Source organism: Stigmatopora argus, chromosome 3 (genome assembly GCF_051989625.1).
Source record: "Stigmatopora argus isolate UIUO_Sarg chromosome 3, RoL_Sarg_1.0, whole genome shotgun sequence".
NCBI classification, from domain to species: domain Eukaryota; kingdom Metazoa; phylum Chordata; class Actinopteri; order Syngnathiformes; family Syngnathidae; genus Stigmatopora; species Stigmatopora argus.
This window is the reverse complement of record NC_135389.1, coordinates 12,748,406-12,768,715: the sequence shown is the minus strand read 5'-3', so window position 1 is coordinate 12,768,715 and position 20,310 is coordinate 12,748,406. Positions and strand designations below refer to the sequence as shown.

General features: G+C 41.9%; 3 protein-coding genes across 3 annotated transcripts in view; 1 reads left to right on the top strand and 2 right to left on the bottom strand.

Annotated features, from left to right (window-relative positions):
• Nucleotides 1–16,105, top strand: part of reln (reelin) — a 66,852-nt gene extending 50,747 nt beyond the window's left edge. Inside the window, exons 35-65 of the mRNA XM_077595892.1 lie at nucleotides 65–205; nucleotides 281–458; nucleotides 531–615; nucleotides 688–870; nucleotides 1,410–1,578; nucleotides 1,667–1,772; nucleotides 1,877–2,103; nucleotides 2,179–2,402; nucleotides 2,740–2,890; nucleotides 2,978–3,236; nucleotides 3,322–3,571; nucleotides 3,667–3,835; nucleotides 4,411–4,551; nucleotides 4,716–4,893; nucleotides 5,568–5,761; nucleotides 5,843–6,093; nucleotides 6,195–6,349; nucleotides 7,007–7,221; nucleotides 7,423–7,600; nucleotides 7,694–7,869; nucleotides 8,163–8,269; nucleotides 8,346–8,588; nucleotides 8,649–8,824; nucleotides 8,911–8,984; nucleotides 9,061–9,222; nucleotides 9,326–9,483; nucleotides 9,685–9,904; nucleotides 10,534–10,731; nucleotides 11,070–11,168; nucleotides 12,436–12,562; nucleotides 14,858–16,105. Of these exons, the coding sequence (XP_077452018.1) occupies nucleotides 65–205; nucleotides 281–458; nucleotides 531–615; nucleotides 688–870; nucleotides 1,410–1,578; nucleotides 1,667–1,772; nucleotides 1,877–2,103; nucleotides 2,179–2,402; nucleotides 2,740–2,890; nucleotides 2,978–3,236; nucleotides 3,322–3,571; nucleotides 3,667–3,835; nucleotides 4,411–4,551; nucleotides 4,716–4,893; nucleotides 5,568–5,761; nucleotides 5,843–6,093; nucleotides 6,195–6,349; nucleotides 7,007–7,221; nucleotides 7,423–7,600; nucleotides 7,694–7,869; nucleotides 8,163–8,269; nucleotides 8,346–8,588; nucleotides 8,649–8,824; nucleotides 8,911–8,984; nucleotides 9,061–9,222; nucleotides 9,326–9,483; nucleotides 9,685–9,904; nucleotides 10,534–10,731; nucleotides 11,070–11,168; nucleotides 12,436–12,556 (5,188 nt within the window). The 3' untranslated portion in view covers nucleotides 12,557–12,562; nucleotides 14,858–16,105. The remainder of the gene's footprint in view (nucleotides 1–64; nucleotides 206–280; nucleotides 459–530; nucleotides 616–687; nucleotides 871–1,409; nucleotides 1,579–1,666; nucleotides 1,773–1,876; nucleotides 2,104–2,178; nucleotides 2,403–2,739; nucleotides 2,891–2,977; nucleotides 3,237–3,321; nucleotides 3,572–3,666; nucleotides 3,836–4,410; nucleotides 4,552–4,715; nucleotides 4,894–5,567; nucleotides 5,762–5,842; nucleotides 6,094–6,194; nucleotides 6,350–7,006; nucleotides 7,222–7,422; nucleotides 7,601–7,693; nucleotides 7,870–8,162; nucleotides 8,270–8,345; nucleotides 8,589–8,648; nucleotides 8,825–8,910; nucleotides 8,985–9,060; nucleotides 9,223–9,325; nucleotides 9,484–9,684; nucleotides 9,905–10,533; nucleotides 10,732–11,069; nucleotides 11,169–12,435; nucleotides 12,563–14,857) is intronic.
• A 537-nt stretch (nucleotides 16,106–16,642) lies between these two features.
• LOC144071985 (protein Bouncer-like) lies at nucleotides 16,643–17,017 on the bottom strand. Its single transcript, XM_077597525.1, has one exon. It carries the CDS (start codon nucleotides 17,015–17,017, stop codon nucleotides 16,643–16,645), a length of 375 nt encoding a protein of 124 aa, XP_077453651.1.
• A 1,537-nt stretch (nucleotides 17,018–18,554) lies between these two features.
• LOC144071545 (protein Bouncer-like) lies at nucleotides 18,555–19,653 on the bottom strand. Its single transcript, XM_077596748.1, has 2 exons — nucleotides 19,495–19,653; nucleotides 18,555–19,225 (listed from the first exon to the last, which is right to left on the bottom strand). The coding sequence occupies exons 1-2, from the start codon at nucleotides 19,554–19,556 to the stop codon at nucleotides 18,766–18,768; spliced, it is 522 nt and encodes a 173-aa protein (XP_077452874.1). The 5' UTR covers nucleotides 19,557–19,653; the 3' UTR covers nucleotides 18,555–18,765.
• Nucleotides 19,654–20,310: the final 657 nt, after the last annotated feature.

The following is a 20,310-nucleotide window of genomic DNA, read 5'->3' as shown; positions in this document are numbered from 1 at the left end:
TACACCCATTCCAAGCCTGTTTACATATGTGTTAACACTTAATTTTCACCCCTGATTGCCTCAGTTCTCCAAGAACTCGATTCCGTTGGATCCAGACCCATTTCACCCCCGGTGCCGAGGGTTGGGCTCTGGATAATGTGTTACTCGCACCCGGGTGTCCGTGGATGTGCTCAGGTCACGGTCTGTGTGACAATGGACGCTGCCTGTATGTCAAACACAAACATTTTTAAATATTTGTTTTGCAGTTGTAAAATTCACGTGGGTTTTGTTCCTGTCCAAGGTGTGACGAAGGTTATGAGGGTGCACACTGTGTACCAGCAACACCCCTCCCATCTGTGCTGAGGGAAGATTTCAATGAGCACCTGCAGCAGGAGACCTGGCCTGAGGTTTATGGAGCTGAGAGGGGAACTCTTAGCGGAGAGCCTCTAAAATCTGGAACTGCCCTCATCTTTAAAGGGGTAGCTCTCTTGAAAATTAGTTTTGCGATAAAAGAAAAAAAATTGTCATCACAGTAATCTTCCTCTTTGCAGGATGGTCTGCGTATGATGGTTTCAAGAGATCTGGATTGTACCAATACGCTCTACATTCAATTCTCCTACAAATTCATCACAAAAGGTACATGATAGTCCAAATTAAGGGAGAGTACTGTAATGTATATTTATAATGTTTTTTTGTTTGTTTTTTTAGGAGTCCCTGAGCGCTCCCACTCAGTGCTCCTGCAGTTCTCAGTTAATGGTGGAATTAGCTGGGTGTTGCTAGATGAGTTCTACTTCCCAGCTTCCACAGACACACTTTTCCTCCACCTGCCCCTGCCTACTACTGCCCAGACAAACGCCACTCGCTTCAGACTCTGGCAACCTTACAATAGTGGTGAGAAGATGCAATACTTTTCAAAATACTACAGAACATGAAATTTTCAGTCAGTTGCTATTTATATCAAATGGTTTTATGAGTCAATCCAATTTTGGAGGACGCTTTGGCTTAAAAAATCTTGGAAATTTGCCTTTACTCATCACACAGATTCCCCAAGAAAAGGTAATAATCAAACAAGTCTTCATTAACTCTTGTCCTAGAATTGTGTCCACATTTTTACTAGTGGATGAAATCTTTAGTTTAAATCAGTTGGATAATGCTAAACCTTTACCGTATAGTTTTCGAGGGGTAAAGAGTGATTCATTTCCAGGTTTGTAAAAACCACTATGTATTGTTTTTTTTGCAAATCCAAAAATGAAAATGACTCAATTTTGACCTGAACACAATACGGAAAACGTTACTTTTGATTATTTCAAAAGGCATAATGGCAGCAGCAAGATTGCACTTAAAATGGTTGCAAATCTCTAATAACAATAAAAACTGACTGAGCAGAGCTAGTCAGTGCATTTCTCATCAGATTATTTTGTGTCCATCAGGTAAGAAGGAGGAGGTGTGGGTGATAGACAATCTCATCATCGATGGTAGCTCCTTACACAACCGCCAGGTAGTTTTAGACAGCTTTGAAGAAGGCCCAAAGGAGTCTAACTGGCTGTTCTACCCGGGGGGCAACACCGGCCTCTACTGCCCCTACCAGAAGACCGGCTTGTAAGAAAAGTTGAAAACTTAAAATGTAACAAAGACTTGGCTGATTGAAACCTTGACTTATCTATTCCTTTATCTGCTTGCCTCGCAGAGAGGAGGATGAGTCAGCCATGGTGTTTGTCTCTAGCGAGCTGGGGGAGCATTCCATCACCACCAGGGACATTGATGTGAATGAGAACACAATTATCCAGTTTGAGGTATTCGAACAGTCTTGATGACTTCTTTTCCCACAGTAACAATCAGCGCTCTCGGTCGAAATATGAATCACTCGTCCGACATCTTGCTTATTCCCCATCCCCAGATAAATGTCGGCTGCACGGCTGAAAGCTCCTCCGTCCACCCGGTCCGTCTTGAGTTTTCACGGGACTTCGGTGCCACTTGGCACCTGTTGGTGCCGCTGTGTGCCGGCGGGCCGCGGCCATCTTCCCTGTGCTCCACCGAGCTCCACCCGGCCAGTGTCTATTTTCCTGGCACCACGCAAGGTTGGAGAAGAGAAGTGATACACTTTGGCAAACTGCACCTCTGCGGGTGAGCGTCCTCTCTTGCCTTATCTAGCTCTATATTTCGTCTTCATCTATTTGCTCCTGTACTTTATCACTGCAGTTCTGTGAGGTTCCGTTGGTATCAGGGCTTCTTTTCAACTGGATCTGCTCCTCCAACATGGGCTCTGGACAACGTGTACATTGGCCCTCAGTGCCAGGACATGTGCAGTGGACATGGAGCTTGCGTTGGGGGCACTCATTGTACGTGTGACCCCGGCTACTCTGGAAGTGACTGCTCTGTGCCCGACATTCCCAATACGGACTTCCTCAAAGAGGATTTTGAAGGTACGGTATGAGGACGTCACAATTAATTTGGCACCTAGAATAGTGCTGGGTCATTCTAGAATTGGAGGACTTTTTATGTCCAACCCTTCAGATTTTATATAAGCCACATACAAAATACTGCAACTTGCAGTTTCTGAGTAAACTGTCTGGTGTGCCCCCTGAAATGCCATTTTCCTTTTGCCCCACCGTCACATTTCATAGTTTATTACGTATTATAGATGGATATGTAGCAGAAAATCTGAAAAGTTGCGTCTTATTTCTCATGAATTTGGAACTCAAAACAGTTGATCATGAGTTGTGTTGTCACGATGTGATGGAAGCTATTGTTTGCATTTAGGCGGAGCAGTGGACGTGGACCTTTTTAAACAGCTGAGTGGTGGAAAACCCTCCAGAAAATGTGGTATCATGTCCAGTGGGAACCATCTGTTCTTCAGTGAGGATGGTCTGCGCATGTTGGTCACCAGTGAATTGGACTTATCTAATGCCAGGTATCCTTGGTTTGACAATATATAATTTCATTATGTCCTGATGATAACAGATGTTCTAAAATAGTTCATGACTGTCAATGGTGCCAGGTTTGTTCAGTTCTTCTTACGTCTCGGCTGCGGTAAAGCAGCCCCGGACCCTCGCTCCCAACCAGTTATGCTGCAGTACTCTCTGAATGGAGGTCTGACCTGGGGTCTCCTCCAGGAATTTCTCTTCAGCAACAGCAGTAATCAGGCTCGCCTAGTGGCTCTGGAGATCCCCTTGCGCGCACGCACTTTGTCCACTCGCCTGCGCTGGTGGCAACCTTCTGAGAATGGACAGTTTTACAGTCCGTGGGTGATTGACCAGGTACCGTGTGGAAAAAGTCTTTGTCTTTGTCTGCCCCATTCAGCATATTTGCTAAGAACAACTTGCCACTTTCTTTAAACAACAGGTGGTGGTTGGTGGTAGTGCCAGCGGATGGGGCCCTCTCGAGGATGATTTCTCATCTATCGATGGACGTTCGTGGCTCCTCCACCCAGGAGGAACCAGAATGCCAGTCTGTGGTTCGGACGGACCTGCTTTTGCTTTCATAGAGAAGTCTAACACTCGCTACGCAGTCACCACCGATATCAGTTTGGGCCAAGACGCCTTCATCCAGTTTGACTTTTCGGCATCCTGCTCTGTTACCAACTCCTGCTACTGTAAGCAAGGACAAATGTGGAGATAATGATATTAGTTGTACAGATGATCAAAGCTCAACATGTTCAATGTCGCTTTGTCTGTAATCTCTTGATAGCGGTGGAGCTTGAGTACTCGTTGGATTTAGGTCTGACGTGGCAACCTGTCGTTCGAGACTGTTTACCCACAAGCCCTGACTGTTCTTCCTACACCCTGCAGAGGTTGCTCATTTCTGATACATACAATAAGTGGGGTCGGGTGACTCTACATATCCCATCGTACGCAAGGTCAGTATTCTTCCTTTTCTATAACTAAAACCATTGTAAACAGGCTTAACCCATAAATATACCACAAACTCGGGTTGAAAATCTTAATCTTTATACATATATATAACTTCATATTCTTTCAACTTATGCTGCCACAAAAGATTCATTTGATAGTTGTCTGATTAGTTATATAAGTGGTTCAGATGATGAATTAATATTTTTTAAATGACATATGAAGTATTCTTTGTTTTCTGACCCCTTTTTTTCATTAAAAAATCTACATTTTGAAAAAAAAGAACCAACAAAATATGTATGGTTTTCCCATTTTGTTTGAGTATAGAAAATAAATTGAAAATGAAATGAGTTTGAGAATGTTTACTACTAAGAGCCTGAAAAAAAAAAGTTTGGAAAACTTCAAGGTCATCAATATCTCTATAGATATAACCTACTATAAAATAGTTGTCGACTAATTTGATAACTGAATAGTTGTCAATTGAGTGATTATTTGTGCAAGCCTGTATTCAACCTCATCTTTCATTATCCTTAAAATGAATAGCATTCAGATGATCTGAAAATTGGATGTCTTTTGTTTGTAGATCTCCAGCGACAAGATTCCGCTGGTTCCAACAGGCTCCATTTGACAAGCAGCAGACCTGGGCTCTGGACAATCTCTATATCGGAGATGGCTGTCCAGATATGTGCTCTGGACACGGAAGGTGCCAACAGAGCACTTGTGTGTGAGTAACAAAAATTCATGGTTAAAATGAAAGAATTCACATGAAATTTTAAAGAGAAAATTGCATTGCTTTGGATAACTTCAAATAATTGTAGATGGAAATCTGTGAACCACTACAATTGTAGCTTTATTATGCTGATGAAGTATGTACTGTGCCTTCATCAGGTGTGATCCAGAGTGGGGTGGGGAGTACTGCGATGAGGCGGTGGTTCCTCTCCCATCTCAGCTGAAGGACAGCTTCAGTCGGACTCCCTCACTAAATCACTGGCACACGCTCACTGGAGGAAAGCTCAGCACCGTGTGTGGCGCCGTGGCTTCTGGTTCTGCTCTGCACTTTAGCGGTGTAAGTACTTCCTAACACCCTTCTTATTTTGGAATCTGTGAATTACAGCTACCACAAATGTTTATTTCAATCACTTTTTATTCTTGAGATGAGTCAACTAATGAGTTCCATATACAAAGAACATTATTTACTTTTTATATTACAGAAATGAGTCTGTTTTATTTTTTTATTAAATTGATAACATTTTAAAATCATAAATATAGACAATATTTATGGATTTTTTTTCTTTTTATTAAAAAAACATAAAATAAAAAATACGATTGACTTTTCCCTTTTCACATAATTTCAATTTCTAAACCTAAAATTGAATAAGGAAATCTTTATTTTTCTCATTCTTTTTAATAGAAATAACACATTTTTAAATGAAATCGTAAATGGATAATACAACAGTCACTACATTATTCCTATTTTGTATTATTACAATATTTTACTTGTTCACTGCCATTGACAATGCTCATTTGGTTGCTGTGAAAGGCAGCGGATGAGGTAAGAGGCTGCTCCCAAAAAAAGAGATTGAGAGAATTTCTGAATTCAACAATGTCTCTAAATGAATTGATGGCCAAATCGTTTTTGACACGTTTGATTAGTAGTTGTTTTATCGCTTACCGGTGACAGCCTTACATTTTACACATTTGTGAGCATGTCCTTTATGTTGCCTCTTTTACCTCACGCAGAGTTGCAGCCGTCAGTTGGTGACGGTGGACCTCAACCTGACAAACGCCGAATTCATTCAGTTCTACTTCATGTACGGCTGCATGATTCCGCCGAGCAATCGGAATCAGGGCGTGCTCCTGGAGTACAGCTTGAATGGAGGAATTCACTGGCATCTGCTGACAGAGATCTTCTATGATTTATACACAAAGCCCGGGTGAGCACCACTCATTTCTGGCACCAGATCTGGCGGAAAGCATCCTTCTCGCAATTTGTGTGTTACTTTGTCTTTATTCAGGTTTGTGAATGTTCTGCTGCCTCCGGCTGCCCGTCAAGAAGGCGTGCGTGTGCGCTGGTGGCAGCCGCAGCACGACGGAGTGGATCAGAGTGACTGGGCTCTGGACAACGTCCTTATCGCCGGTTCAGACACCAGGGCGCAAATTTCTGACACCTTCGGCGGCGTGGCGCTCCCAAACCACGAGAGAGCTCCGGCCGATGAAACCGCGGGCCCTAACAGTGACGCGGCCGAGCTGGAGGAAACACCTATCGGTACGGCACGGTTGGATTGGTTGTCTCAATTGGAGCTTCATTCTAATCAACTGGAAAATGAGAGAATGTTGCTTTGTTTTTTGTTTTTGTTTTATTATCAGTGAGTGAGCATTGGTTGTTCTCGGAAGATTGCGCAGTACAGCGTTTCTGCAGCTCCCCTGATGGAGTGATGGCATGCGGCAACGCTGATGGCAGAGAAGTCTATGCTGTCACGCACGACATCATCCCTGAAAAGGGTTGGGTCATGCAGTTTAAGGTGAATCATGAGAGGGGAAAAAACACTTTCAATTGATGGCAGGAATTGTCTCCAAACTGAAGACTAAGATAATGTAGCTTTGATCCTTATTTTTGAATAAGAATAGATCTAATAAGATATATATATATATATATATATATATATATATATTTATATATATATATATATATATATATATATATATATATATATATATATATATATATATATATTTACAACAAATAAAGTAAAATTGGTTTTTGCCTTTAAAATATATTTTTAAATTGGCCAGATTATAAATGTAACTAATATACAATTTGAAATAAACAATATATTGTTTTTTCCTTGTTTTCTAATGTAAACTCTTTAAAAGCTTAACAGACAATTAAGTATATTTACATTTTTTTCTTTATATGAAAAATGTTTTTAAAAAATCAGCTTTTTAATGGAAAAAAGGAAAAATAAAATTCACTGCATTTCTAGTGACTAGAAATTCTGAATAGTGACATGATAAATGATCATGTTTTAATGTTTTTGACAATCATGGGGGTTGATGTCGAGCATGCAATCTTACCTTTACATAACTTATTGTTACATGATTAAATAAAAGTGCTAAAATGACATATCGACTGTGGTCAATGTAAAAAGAGTTAATTTTTAAAATTGTCTGTTTACCAGATTGCAGTGGGCTGCGTCGTGCCAGATCGCACCGCAGAGAGACAAGTCCACATCCAGTATTCGGCCGACTACGGTGTGACCTGGAAATACTTGGTTCCTCAGTGTCTGCCCGCCGATCCCCGCTGCGGAGGTCACGTCTCGCCGCCCTCCCTCTTCTTCCCCGCGCAGGGTTGGAAACGGGCCGTCTATCCCTTGCCCGACGGCCTGGCTGGCGCGTAGGTCAAGACGTTGCTAAACATGCCGCACGCTTTATATTTCATGCACCAGCTACATTATTCATAGATATATTTTTTGTTAGAGCATCCATTTAAAAAAAAAACTTTTTTCATCTAAATCTTAAAAAAGCAAGATGCGTGTTGTTCAACTAAATTGTTGCACGACCCAAAGGATTTTGCCTCTTTGTTTTTTCCCCTCAGTTCAGTACGCTTCAGGTTCTACCAGCAGCACTCAGACCTGCAATGGGGTGTGGAGAACTTTTACATCGGGCCAGCGTGTGACAGCCACTGCGGTGGGCATGGAGACTGCTTGGATCAACGCTGCCTCTGTGACCCGGGATTCACTGGGCCAAACTGCTACGCCAGTACATCTCTGAAGGTAGTGTTTCCCTTTGAAACATTTTCGCTGAGCCCGTTGCGTGGCAAATAATGCATTTGAGGAATTACAAGCCTTTTTTTGTGTCTACTTCAGGCATCTTTAAAGGAACGTTTTGACTGGGAAGGAGCAGCCGGGCCTCAGTGGCAGGTTCTGGAGGGGGGCCGACCCTGTACAGACTGCGGTGTTTTGGTCGAGGGTACGGCCTTATATTTTGGAGGATCTGACGCCAGACAAGCTGTTACTGCCGACTTGGACCTTCGCGGTGCAAAGTCAGTATCAAAGTCTGAAAAAGTTGCATGGTTTGTAAATGTTAGCTTTATCACTGACATTGAAAACATTTGTATTTGAAATTTCAAGACCACCATTTTCACTGTCTTTAATGAGTTTTGTTGGAAAAGTCAAGAAAAAAAATCATCATTTATCATTCCAAGTTGAGTGAACTCAAACATCGCCATATGGAGGACCTTTGCAAACTTGAAGGCAGAAGGGAGCAAAACTTTGGACTGATTGTCAGTATATGTGCCTGCACAAACTGTCGTAAAATGTTCTTTATCTGCTTTAGGTTTGTGGAGTACTGGGCCAGGATCGGAAGTGAAAATAACATGTCCATGTGCCACCGTCCAACATGTCGGAAAGAGGGAGTGCTGCTGGACTACTCTACTGATGGAGGTGTGCTTTGCAGCATATCACGGCATTGTCTCCATTTTGGTATTCCACTTAGTAAATGGGCCTCTATGCTCCTCAGGTGTTTCATGGGTTCTCCTGCACGAAATGGACTATCTCAAATACGTATCTGTGAGGAGGGATTACATTGTTTTGCCAGAGGGAGCCTTGACCAATGCCACTCGCCTACGTTGGTGGCAGCCTTTTACCATTTCCTCTGGCTTGGCCTCTCCCAGCATGGAAAGAGCCCAGTGGGCCATAGACAACATCTTGGTTGGAGGGTCAGATATTAACCCCTCAACCCTGCTTGACACGTTTGATGACGGTAAGGTTATGACGAAACCGTTATGAGTCAAAAGGTAAACAAGTTTTCCGGGTTTTCTAGAAGGTGTATCTCATGAGGAAAGTTGGAGCTTCTACCCCAATGCTGTGCGAACTGCCGGTTTCTGCGGAAACCCCTCTTTCCACCTTTACTGGCCCAATAAGAGTCAAGACAGGACCCATAACATCCTTGCCACTCGGGAACTCATAGTGCAGCCAGGATATGTCTTACAGTTCAAGGTTTTCATGCAATTCCAAATCTGCATTTGCAATTGAGGTCTGTGTTTTACTTTGGCCTGATTGGTGTGGATCTCTCACTGTTGTAGATAGTCGTGGGCTGTGAGACGGACACTTGTCAGGACCATCATTCTGTCCTCCTGCAGTATAGGAAAGATGCAAGGTAGACACTGACACAGAATCGAGTGTGTTCCGTTAGTTTTATATGGACCTGAGTATTTGACACGTTCACGTTCTAGGTCTGATTCGTGGCAGTTGGTCCAGTCGGAGTGTCTTCCCTCAACAGTCAACAACGTGGGCTGCTCTCCCTTCCAGTTCCACGAGTCCACCATCTTCAGTCCTGTTAACAGCTCCACGTGGACCAGGGTCACCATTCAACTACCTGACCACGTGTCTTCAGGGTGATTACGTTCTGTTAATTCTTTAAGGAGCAATTAAGTTCAGTGACTATATCATTTGCTGCATTTCTTTTGTCTACTTATGGTGATGTGTTGTTAATTTCAGCGCAACGCAGTTCCGGTGGATTCAAAAGGAGGGCACGGGAGAGCGTCAAAGCTGGGGAGTTGACCGTGTTTATATCGGAGAGGCTTGCCCAGGACTCTGCAGCGGGCAGGGCTTCTGCACAAGTGGAGTAGTCTGCATCTGTGATGAGGGATTCCACGGTGGGCCACAAACCGAGTACTCTGTTTTTCTACCTTGTGTCGTTTGTTTATGCTTTTAAACAGATATTGGACTATGACTTGGGTCAAATCTGTTTTTTAAAAAAAAGGGCATCAGTGGCTTCAAAAGGATGCAACCTTTCATTTCATTTAGGATTCCAGCAGATGTTCATCATTGTCTCCCCTCTGTGCCTACATTAACAGGTGACGACTGCTCCCTCTCTAGCAACGACTTGCCCAGCTCAATCAAAGACAACTTTGAGTCAGGCAGCGTGTCTGCGGAGAGTTGGCAGCTTATCCAGGGTGGAGGAGTGGGAAGTGGATGTGGCCAGCTGTCGCCACATGCCCACGGAGATTCACTTTATTTCAATGGCTGTAAGATGAGGCAAGCTGTTACTAAACCGCTGGACCTCACTCGAGCCAGGTACAGGTACAACCAAAACACAAATCACATTGGCTGAAAGTAACTTGATGAAAAAGAATGTTACCTTTTCATAATTTCATTTTTTTCCCTTGTAATCGGCACTTTGAAATATTTCAGATAATATCAATTTTAACATATCTGACCCTACGCTAAAAAGTAATTGCCTCCCAGAATGATGGGTTTGCCAAAAAAATGCCCAGTTCCTGCAATAACGAAGCAACCCTAAGCCATTCATCTTATCTCCTCACGAGGGCTACGGGGTGCTGGAGCATAGGTATTAGGTGGCGAACACTATAGGTGACCAGCCAATCGCAGGACATAAGGAGAAAAGCAACCAATCAGGAACTTCCAAAAAACGTTTCTGTCATCAATCCGCACAAATCTTCCTCCAATTTTTTTTAGCATCATTAAGATTGCAGCATTGTTGTTTTTTACACTTTCAAAAACTCCCATGCATACAATCTTTGTTGATGTATTTGATTGGAATTAGAAATAAAGAATGATAAGAATGGTAAAAAAAACCTTTTTTTCCACAGTTGTGTTTCCTAAAATAAATGTACTAAAAACCCTGAAATGGAAGTCTCCCTTTAACGTTGTCACTCTGCCATTCCCTCTTTGTCTCCCTACAGTAAGATCATGTTTGTGCTACAGATTGGCAGCGTAGCACAAACCGATAGTTGTAATATTGCTCTGGACCGCTCCGACACGGTCGACCGAGCAGTGCTGCTGCAGTACAGCGTCAACAATGGGGTCACCTGGCACGTCATCGCTCAGCACCAACCCAAAGACTTTATCAAGGCCCAGAGGGTTTCCTACAACATTCCACTGTGAGTGACTTACTGTGACTCCCAGAAATTGTATGCAATTGTAATGACAGCAGCTCTGAGATTAGGTGACTGCTAAAAATTGACTGTGTTATGTCATGTCAATTGTTCTTTTTACAGTAGTTTGTTTTTCATTTGAAAACTGTTTTTATTTTGTATTAGGAACATATTGTATTTTATTATTATATTATGTTTATTTTGTTACGTATTAGGTATTGTGTATTTATTATTATTATTTATTATCTTTATTTTACCTTAATTTCATGTTTTGTTTTTTGTTTGCTTCTTAACAAAGAGTATCATATGCTCACTGAATTAGGATCTTTCTATACTTTGTTCAGAGAGGCAAGGGTTAAGGGGGTGATGCTGCGATGGTGGCAGCCGCGTCACGGCGGCGCAGGACATGACCAGTGGGCGCTGGACCATGTGGAAGTTGTTCTGTGAGTACACAAGCCCTTCTTAATCAGAGACCACATATTACCGTGTCTGATCCCGCAACAAATGTTGATAACCCTCCCTCCATGCATGGGAACAATGTACATACAAATACACCAACAGTGAAGTTCATCACCGCTTCTAAGGTCAGGCAACCAGAAAATGAGTGTGCTTTCCATTTACATGCCCTGTTTGTGGATGGAAAAGATGGTATGATGTGTTCAGCGTCTAATTGTGGGATAATCCCTAAAAAAACACCATTAAATCTACTTTGGATGACTTCATTTTGTCAAAAGTTTACCAACAATTGCAAAAAGTACTGTAAGTATGGTAGAATCTTATCCACTAACAAATTAACGTTTGGTACTCTAAATCATGCATTTCCTGCATGATCTTTCGTTTAATATGGAAGCTCACTGCTAATTCAAACAGTTAACAGTCAGTCAGTCAGTTTTTTCCTTTAAACAGAGCAGTCCAGTTCATCTGAACATAATGTCATAATTGAGAAAATGATGATCTTGTCACAATGTACCCACAAACATTCAATACAATGTAGACTCCTCACGAATTGCAGTACATACTTGAGCCTTCTGCCCTCTGGTGTTTCACCATGTCGATGAACAATGATTATTTTTGAAAGTGCCAAAAACAGTGATCATTAATCACTAGAATATATCCAACCATCCCACGTTTTGGTGCACACTTTGACTGGATTCCAAATTCATTGGCTTTTTGTGCATAAGCATGCTTTATGTTGCGTTCTGATTTGTCATAGAACGCTGCTATGTTGTCCCACTATGAACTTGCGCAAGCTGGGTCAGGTGTTTGAACTGAACTGTGTCGTGTTGTTGTAATACTGCTCTTAGTGTTTAAATCTGAGCTGCCCCCTGGCCTCTGTGGCCATCCACCCCCCATAAGTCTCCTCACTTCTCTGCATGGCATTGAACAGCCTCTGCTTACAAGTGTAACCGTGATCCTCACTCTGGTCTATTTCTCTATTTCTCTCTACACTCCAATGTTCTCCTCCACACACCTTTTTGCCACTTCTGTCTACTTGTGTCGCTTCAATCCATCCTTTCCAACCTTCCTCCTCATCTTCCACGCCCACGCCTTTGCACTCTACTCCACGACGGATGGACGGACCTCGCTTTCTTTCCCTCTTTCACTTTTCAAACCGTTCACTCTCGTGTGCCCCCGTGGTCCCATGTCTCATCTTCTTTTTTCTCTCTCTCTCTCCTTACCTCGGGGGGCCCCCGCCCCATCCCTCCTCAGGCCACAGCTCCCAACCCCCTTCACCTTTCTGCTAGACAGCAGTACACTTCACCCGCCCCTCCCCTCTCGCGCTCTAACCTCTGCTCTCTTCTGTATTCTGCTCCCTCTGGCATGGCTGTAGCGTCAGGTGAGTTCACCGCCACTTCCCAAGTGAAGCCCACCCATTGCCTCCATCCCTCATAATACCTACCCCGTCCCCCTCACTTACCCCACACAGACACACACACTATCCCTCGGTTTCACACGACACCGGAAACCCCGCTCATAATCACCGAAGTCATCTCCATGGCTGGCTTTTATCTCAAGTCCCACGCAGTCCAGGCGGAAGCTCCGTAACTTCAGGAAACAAAACCAAATCAAATTGGGTGATTGACAGGCAGAAACTAAAGGATAACCGCTCGAGGCATTGTCCTTTGTTCTAACACAAAGTGACACAAATGTCAGTGTGGTTTTGTATTGGTGTGTACTGTATGTATGGATAAAGTAGTTCATCATGACACCTTTATCTGTTTTGTTTGACTTGGCTGCTCAACTTAGTAGGGGTTGAGGTTCAGCGTCGGACTCGGAGTGTCCGTGACCCTCTTTTAGTCCACGTACCAACTTCAGCTTCTACTTACAGCATCGAACATTCAGCTAAAGAACTTCATCTGCTGTATTGTGCTCCACGCATGGCTCAATGCATTGGGGCAATGTCCTTTGCTTATTTGCAAACCCCAGCCCACCATCGTCGATCCTCAGTTTGCTCTTATGATCATGGTTTCAGTTTGGTTGATTTAATTACCTTAATAATTAATAGGGGTGTGGCAACACATTGATCTTGATTGATATAATTATTCTTTAGAGTTAGTGGAATAGATTAATATGCAAAACATTGATAAACAATGTTCTCTTGCAGAAAAGTTGTTTTAAAGAAGAAGAAAAAACGTTTTTGATCAGAAAATATCAAATGTTTCAGCCGCAAAATTGTAAAAACAAACCAAAAAAATATTTCAGCTAAATGCAAACTTTTGAGTTAAATGTGTACAGAATATTTTATTAACTGGATCAAAGGCCATCCAATGAAATTGTGGCAACCTTTGGCATAAAGATAAATATATCGTTCCAAAAAATTATATTGTAACAATAGTAAAATGGGTGATTTATAAGTAAATATGGTTGCGTAATAATAAATGGTGAAATAATTCAACATATTAATTGTGAACATTCATTAGATTTCATTCATGACTAAATAACTATTGTTCATAAAGATTATGAATATATTTTAATGATCAAACATGGACTTGGAGCTCTGAAAATCTCAAAATCACACCAATTCTATTCGTTATCTTATGGATGCTTTCAAATGTCCAACTTCAAGCATAATAATTTGGCGGCTTAACAGCTCTCTGCGGATGAGATGGAGGTCAAAGGGGAAAATATGACAAATGAGAACAACCCATATACTGTTGTGATGAAGGACATCACCTCCCCTTTTCCTGAGGCTTTTGGCTGACTGTCGGCATGTGCGCATCCCGCTACCTTCACAACATCAAGCATGCAACCTTCCACCCACCCCAGGCTGCCCCCGCTATGCGGAGTCTCCCACTCCCTTTAGTGGCTGCACAGCTGGCTGACTGGCACCGACCTACTGCAAGGAAGAGGCAATGAACAGGCTAAGCGAGCGCCACGCGCCAACATTTAGTTTCTATCACCTGTCTGCTGTGGGTTTTTTCCCCACCTTTTACTCTGACTGCCAAAACAAAGTAGGTGTGTGTCTGTGTGTCATGTCCTGTCCAGTTGGTCCATTGGAAACTGTGTAACATCCGGGCTGACCATTTCCAATACGAAATCAAGATGATAAAATTGTTATTGTTTCTTCATCAAACAGATTCATCAAAAATACAAAAAAAATGATATAATAATATAAAAAAAAATAGCTACTGACGGCATCCCAAAGGTTTCATGTAATGGCAGTGGCGGGGTAGAATGCAAACATTGTAGAAAGTAACATAACCCAAACCTCTTTTTAGGCCCGTCCAAAAATTCCAGAAAGATTTCTTCCTAAAATTCATTTTTTCTCAATCTGTGCACATTTTCAGCACTTTTCATCAAACACATTTCATATATTTAGAAACAAATCATCAAAATGGCTGGATTGTCTCTCACTTGGTGCCCATAGATAGCAGAATAGGCTCCAGCATCCCCCACGAGCCTTGTAAGGATACGCGGTTCAGAAAACTCTCTAAAATTGATAAAAAGGTTCGAGAAGGAATCATACATGTATATTCATTCATATGCTGTAGCTCTTGTAGTGTATCCTATTTCAGCGCAGATCACAATAGAAGCCACTTTTGTTTATTTAGAGTTTTTATTGAGGCATGTATGTATTTCTCTCGTGCTAATTTTCTTCCATCCCTCTTTCACTGTGCTTGTGTTTCCACAGCACACGTAAACAAAACTACATGATGAACTTTGCCAGACAAAGCGGCTTGCGTCACTACTACAGCCGTAAGCGAAGGGCGCTGTCGCAGCGCGCCTGAGCCTCCGGGAGACGGACCCCTGCCCTCACCCCCGGACCCTTTGACCTCCCAACCACACACTGACCCATCTGCACTCGTCCCTTTGTCTCCCGCCGATGTAAACACCAAATCAAGTTCGTGCTTTAGCCCAAATCTGACCCATCTCGCGCTCGCAAAAGCTTCGGTGTGGACGCAGCTCTGAAGACGGGAGTGTCGCCATTTTGGCGACTTTATACTGTGGACGGTTAGGATTTTAAATTGTTTTGTTTTTGTGGTTCCTCTTCCCACCTGGCTTCTTCTTCTGCCAATCCCTCCTGTTTCCATTCCCCCTTTTCCAACCACACTGTGAAATTGAGAGATAATATATCAGCGCTGAACTGACCAGCCAATTTGGAGACTGGCCCTCCCGCCAATTCCACTGAGCCACAGGGGGGGGATGGCTCCAATCAGCCAGCTTCGTACCCCACAAGAAAGACCACGACTATGACACGGATCACGAAGAAGAACAAACGGTTTTGAAACGATGGGATGTCTAAAAAAGAAAAGAAAAAAAAGATTATATAATAATGTGTTCTTGCTGTACTTTTGTGTCTGTAGGTTCTTTTGTGCTGAATTGACTGTGGTGTTTGTTCATTTGTTTTCTACTAATTCTTATGCTTTTAAGAAGGGGTGCTGGGTTCTGTTTTCCTTTCCCCCCAATTTTTGAATGGAGTGGAATGACTATGGGGCATAAATATAAGATGGATAGGGAGAAAAATGCTTTTGGTTCATTTAAAAAAAAAAATCATTTTATATATGTTGACTCACCAAAATACAGATATTTATGGTATATGGCTCTTCACGTGACCTATTTAAGATGCACTGTACGTGAAATGTATGTTATTTTAAAATTGTTAAGTTATTAGGCAGTCCAGTCAAGTTGTTATCCTGCATCATCTCCCCTCTTCTCTTGTGCTGTCCCCCCTTTCCTCTGTTCCCTCTCTGCTGATTACTGATACCTGAAGGTGAGGCTCTGTTCGTGTTGTTTTTGAAGTCTGTGTAATATGGACCCTCCGCCTTCAGTGTAATTTAAGTCTCGCAAGCTCCTGTACATACATGTATACCCACCATGGGGAGACCCAGCAGCCTTATAAAAGGGAAATAAAAAACTGCCCAAACCTCATTGTACACAATTTGAAGCTACTCTTCATTGGGATTTCTTTAAAACTTTTGTGTCCCTTCATTTTCAAGTGAAATTTTGAAGAAAATGGGAATCTAATATTCATGTATGAAAACTGAATTTCCCTTTTCTTAGGTAATAAGTTTAACTCATTGCTAATTACAGTTATTCAATATCAAAATTGATATATTTTTTGGAAGTAACATTTATGTCTGTTAGATAAATTCTAATGGCACCCTGCAAATTAAGCTATTTATATTCGCTTCAATTGGATTATACTTGTACTGCAATACCAAAAATGGACTACAGAGAACAGCATAGCACACCACATTAGTCAACCGAGGTTTGGAGGGTTTACAAAAAAATGGAAGGATTTTACTGGCACATAGGTTACAACAACTGAGGACCTACTTTAGTTCAAAAGGTAAAGTTATAAATAAAAATAATTACTACACCCTGTTAAAAGAGAGAGTGGTTTGTGGTTTATTAAAATCATGGATTTTCTGAAAATTCTAAAAACAGCTTAGTCAAAAAGGCCTTCTAAATATCTTCAGGTTACAATCATCACAGCAACAGTCACAAGTGTTACAGTGATGATAGCATTGGCAACGAGGCCTACACAGGCGTTGCAATATGGCCGTTGGCAGCAAGCGTAGCTCATGGTGTAGACAGCTCCCTTGTAAGTGAGCGGGCGCTCCTGGCCGCAGACCGTCTTCGGCAAGCAGCCGCTTCCAGACAGGGCGCTGTAGTTGCCGTAGCGAGCTTCCACTTTGAAGCACACCTCGCCTGGGGGGCACTCAGTCACAATGGGCTCAAATTTATAGTCATTTTCCAGGAGGGGCCGGAAGAGGCAGTGAAGCTTCCCACACACTGTGACTGGCATGAGGCAGAAGATGAACATGGCAGCGTGCAGGAGCTGCCGCATTGTCGCCCTAATGTAAGATGAGTAAAGTTTTCCACAATACAGCGTCATGTTTTCACTGTCGTATTAATTCTTTGAAGCTTGTTGCAAATTCTGCAAAATGTCAACCCTGAACCTTACAATTATTAAATGAGAATACTATGGTGTGCAATGGTGTGATGGAAACAGGTGTTGTGCCTCCCATGCGTGTTCACCTCAAGTGCACGTGACAGCATCTTTTCAAATATGATCAAAACTTACAAGGACTTGGATGTGGAAGTTGAGTGAAGTGAGCCTTGCCAAGCTCATTCAGTTGAGGCCCAACTGATCTGAAAGTCTTGCTGTAGGCCACGCCTTCGTCTTGACACACCAGATTGAATTACAAGGCAGCTGCAGTCTCTTTGCAATTTAAAACATGAATTAGGGTTAGATTAGATCTGGTTTACTCTGTCTTTTCCTTAATTTTTTCTTTCTTTCAAATATTGTTCAAGACTGGTTTTAAAATGAAACAATTATTCTGGTCAAATTATTTTTGGGGACGGTTGTCCGTCATTATTCATCTTTTTTTAAAAAAAATTAGAATATGGCCATTTGTGCATCTGCATGTCCATGTAGGTACAGGAAATGTTTTGGTGGGGGGATTTGCACAAAATATTGAACTTTGATGGATTGCACTATTGCATTGAACTTTTAAAGGAAGCTGCTTTACACTCCTAATTTAACAAAGTTACTTTGATGGCGAGTAGAAAATGACTTGAGTAGCTGGATGTCTCATTTGTATATTTTTGCATGCGAATCAAGCCTCGCCTGATTTTGTGATTCTGGCAATACCTCGGAAATGTATTGAGGGGAAAATAGCACATCCAAATGTATTTTTAAAACCTTGGGTTTCTTTGCGATAGCCTTTTTATTTGCACAACTATGTGGAATACAAAATATGGTAGCAAAAAACTTTCAATTGTAATATTCGCTTGTCATAAATACTAAATGGTCTAATGTGACAGACCTTTTGTGGGTTTCTGGACTTTTAGACATATTGTCACTGGACTTTGTTTGTTCTTACAAAGTTTTTTATTCCACTACTAAAACAGAACATTACTGTATGTATTTTTGCAACATACATTAGGATTACTTTTGTAGCCCTAAATACATTACTCTTTACACAATTCCAATCCTCTGAAAATGATGTGATCAGTAGCTTCTGTACTTGAGTAATGGGTTAAGGCAGAGATCAATTAGTGGGACAGACACATGACTCCAGAATCCTTTTTCCCTCCTCCATGCTGGAGATAAAGCTGCACTGCAAAGACAGAATTATCTACTATTTTTTTAATATAGAAACACAGACAGGAGTGAGCAAAAAGAAAAAAAAAATGAAGGTGATGGTGACAGAAAGTGTCTTTTTAAAAAAAGTCTCTTAAAAGCCAACGATTCAACACTGACTATGGTGGATTACAAAAGACCAGCCTCTAAAAATGTTGGCAGCAGACAGCATGTCCAAGTAAAACATTGAGTAAAGCAATGGAGAACCGCTGTGTTAGAAACGAAAAATAAAACAGCATTTCCAATGTGCAACATTTATTATTTTATTCCTTGCATAATCCAGGAGGAGGGTTGACAAATCCACCTCTTTTCTCTCTGGAACAAAACACATCAAGATAGTGATTCCTGCTAAAACAAACACATGATGATGCCATGATACTTAGGTGAGCGCTTTTGGCTACCAGCTCTCTCCTTTAGTCGACATACACACACACACACACGGGATACTCTTATGGCATGGAAACTGATGGCGAAGGACTAGTAGGGTCATCTTCACAAGACCCCCAGAGACGCTTCCTCAGCAGTTGAGCGGCCTCAGCGTACTCGTCCTTTTCTGCCATAATGTCCAGCAGCATCTTCAGGACTCCCTCAGAAGCGGGCGCCACGTTGCATTCGTCCCTACAGCAGCATTCCCGCTTCACTTTGTACTCAACCCCCATGTAGTAAACCGCTCGGGGGGCTCCGTCGCAGAGGTGGCGCTCAACACAGCCCTGGTGGGAGAGTGCGTGAAAGGCTCCGTAGTAGCCCCTGGAAGTGGCGCAGCGGTAGTTTGGGGGACACTCAGTGGTTATGTTAAAGCATGGGTCCTCTTTAGGCTGCAGGGGGCAGAAGTGGCATCGGAGGGTGCCCGGGTGGGAACAGGCTGGGAGGAGTAGAACCACAGCCATCAGGATGAAAGACACTTCCAGGCTAGGGTAAGAAAGTGCTATTAGTGTTCAGAATGACAGCATCATTGCAGGTTAGAGGATTTTATTCTAATACTCTTTAAACTCTTCATCCCACTTTGTGGTGCTTTCTGAGAATTTTATAAATCCTATTTAAATTCTTAAATACCTCTCCAGGTGGTGTCATTTAAATTGCAAGATTTAGACAGTGATCTCATGTGCAGCATGAAACTTTAATATTTATGCCTATTAGTTAGATAGTCTACAATTAAAATAAAAAAAACAGTAGTTTACCTGTGCGTTCCTTGCGCTGTCATTTTGATGCGACGGGCCCCTGATAACAAAAATGAATGCATCAACTCCCAACCTTTAAGGATTATATACTACCATTGATTGCCAAGCAGCAGCAGGTGTGTTTTAGAGTTGGATTTTTTCAGTTCTCTCTTTTTCTCTTCAGTGCTTCCTTGGCCAAACAAGGCCTGATTTATAATTGGCTGCATGGAACTCAGGGCTGTGTTGACAAAAGTTTACACGCAGGCCAATAGCATCCTCTATTGGTTTATTAGCGCAAATGACTCTTATTCACAGACTAGTAATCCCTTTACAAGGTATTGTTGGATTATAATCGCTCATTGTACCCTTTTCAAAAGGTGACCTCTTTACTCTAAACATTATAAAGTGGGTCGCAGCTTTATTAAAACTCTGAAATCTACTTTGATGCATGTGCTCCAAATGTTTTGAGTAGGTTGGACTGTTGAAGAAAGTGAGACATAACACTTTCTCCAAATATTGTGCTTCCCTTAACCAGTTTTATAGCTTTCTTGCAAAAGGAAGCATGGATGTCTGGTGCACCCAAGCTTTATTTATGTACAAATTATGAATTTGTTCATTTTCTTTGTCAATGGAGCAAATCATTTGGCATTTTCAATTCATTTTTTTTCCAATTTGCAAACAGTAAAATTCCATTTTGGGTGGCATGAATTCCTAGAATCAGCTCCTTAAAATTGGTGGATCTGCAAATAAGTGTCAATATGCCATGCTTGAAAAGACAGAAAGTCAACAAATTAATTGGCTTGAAGCAGCTATATTGGAATAATTCATTGGTGATTT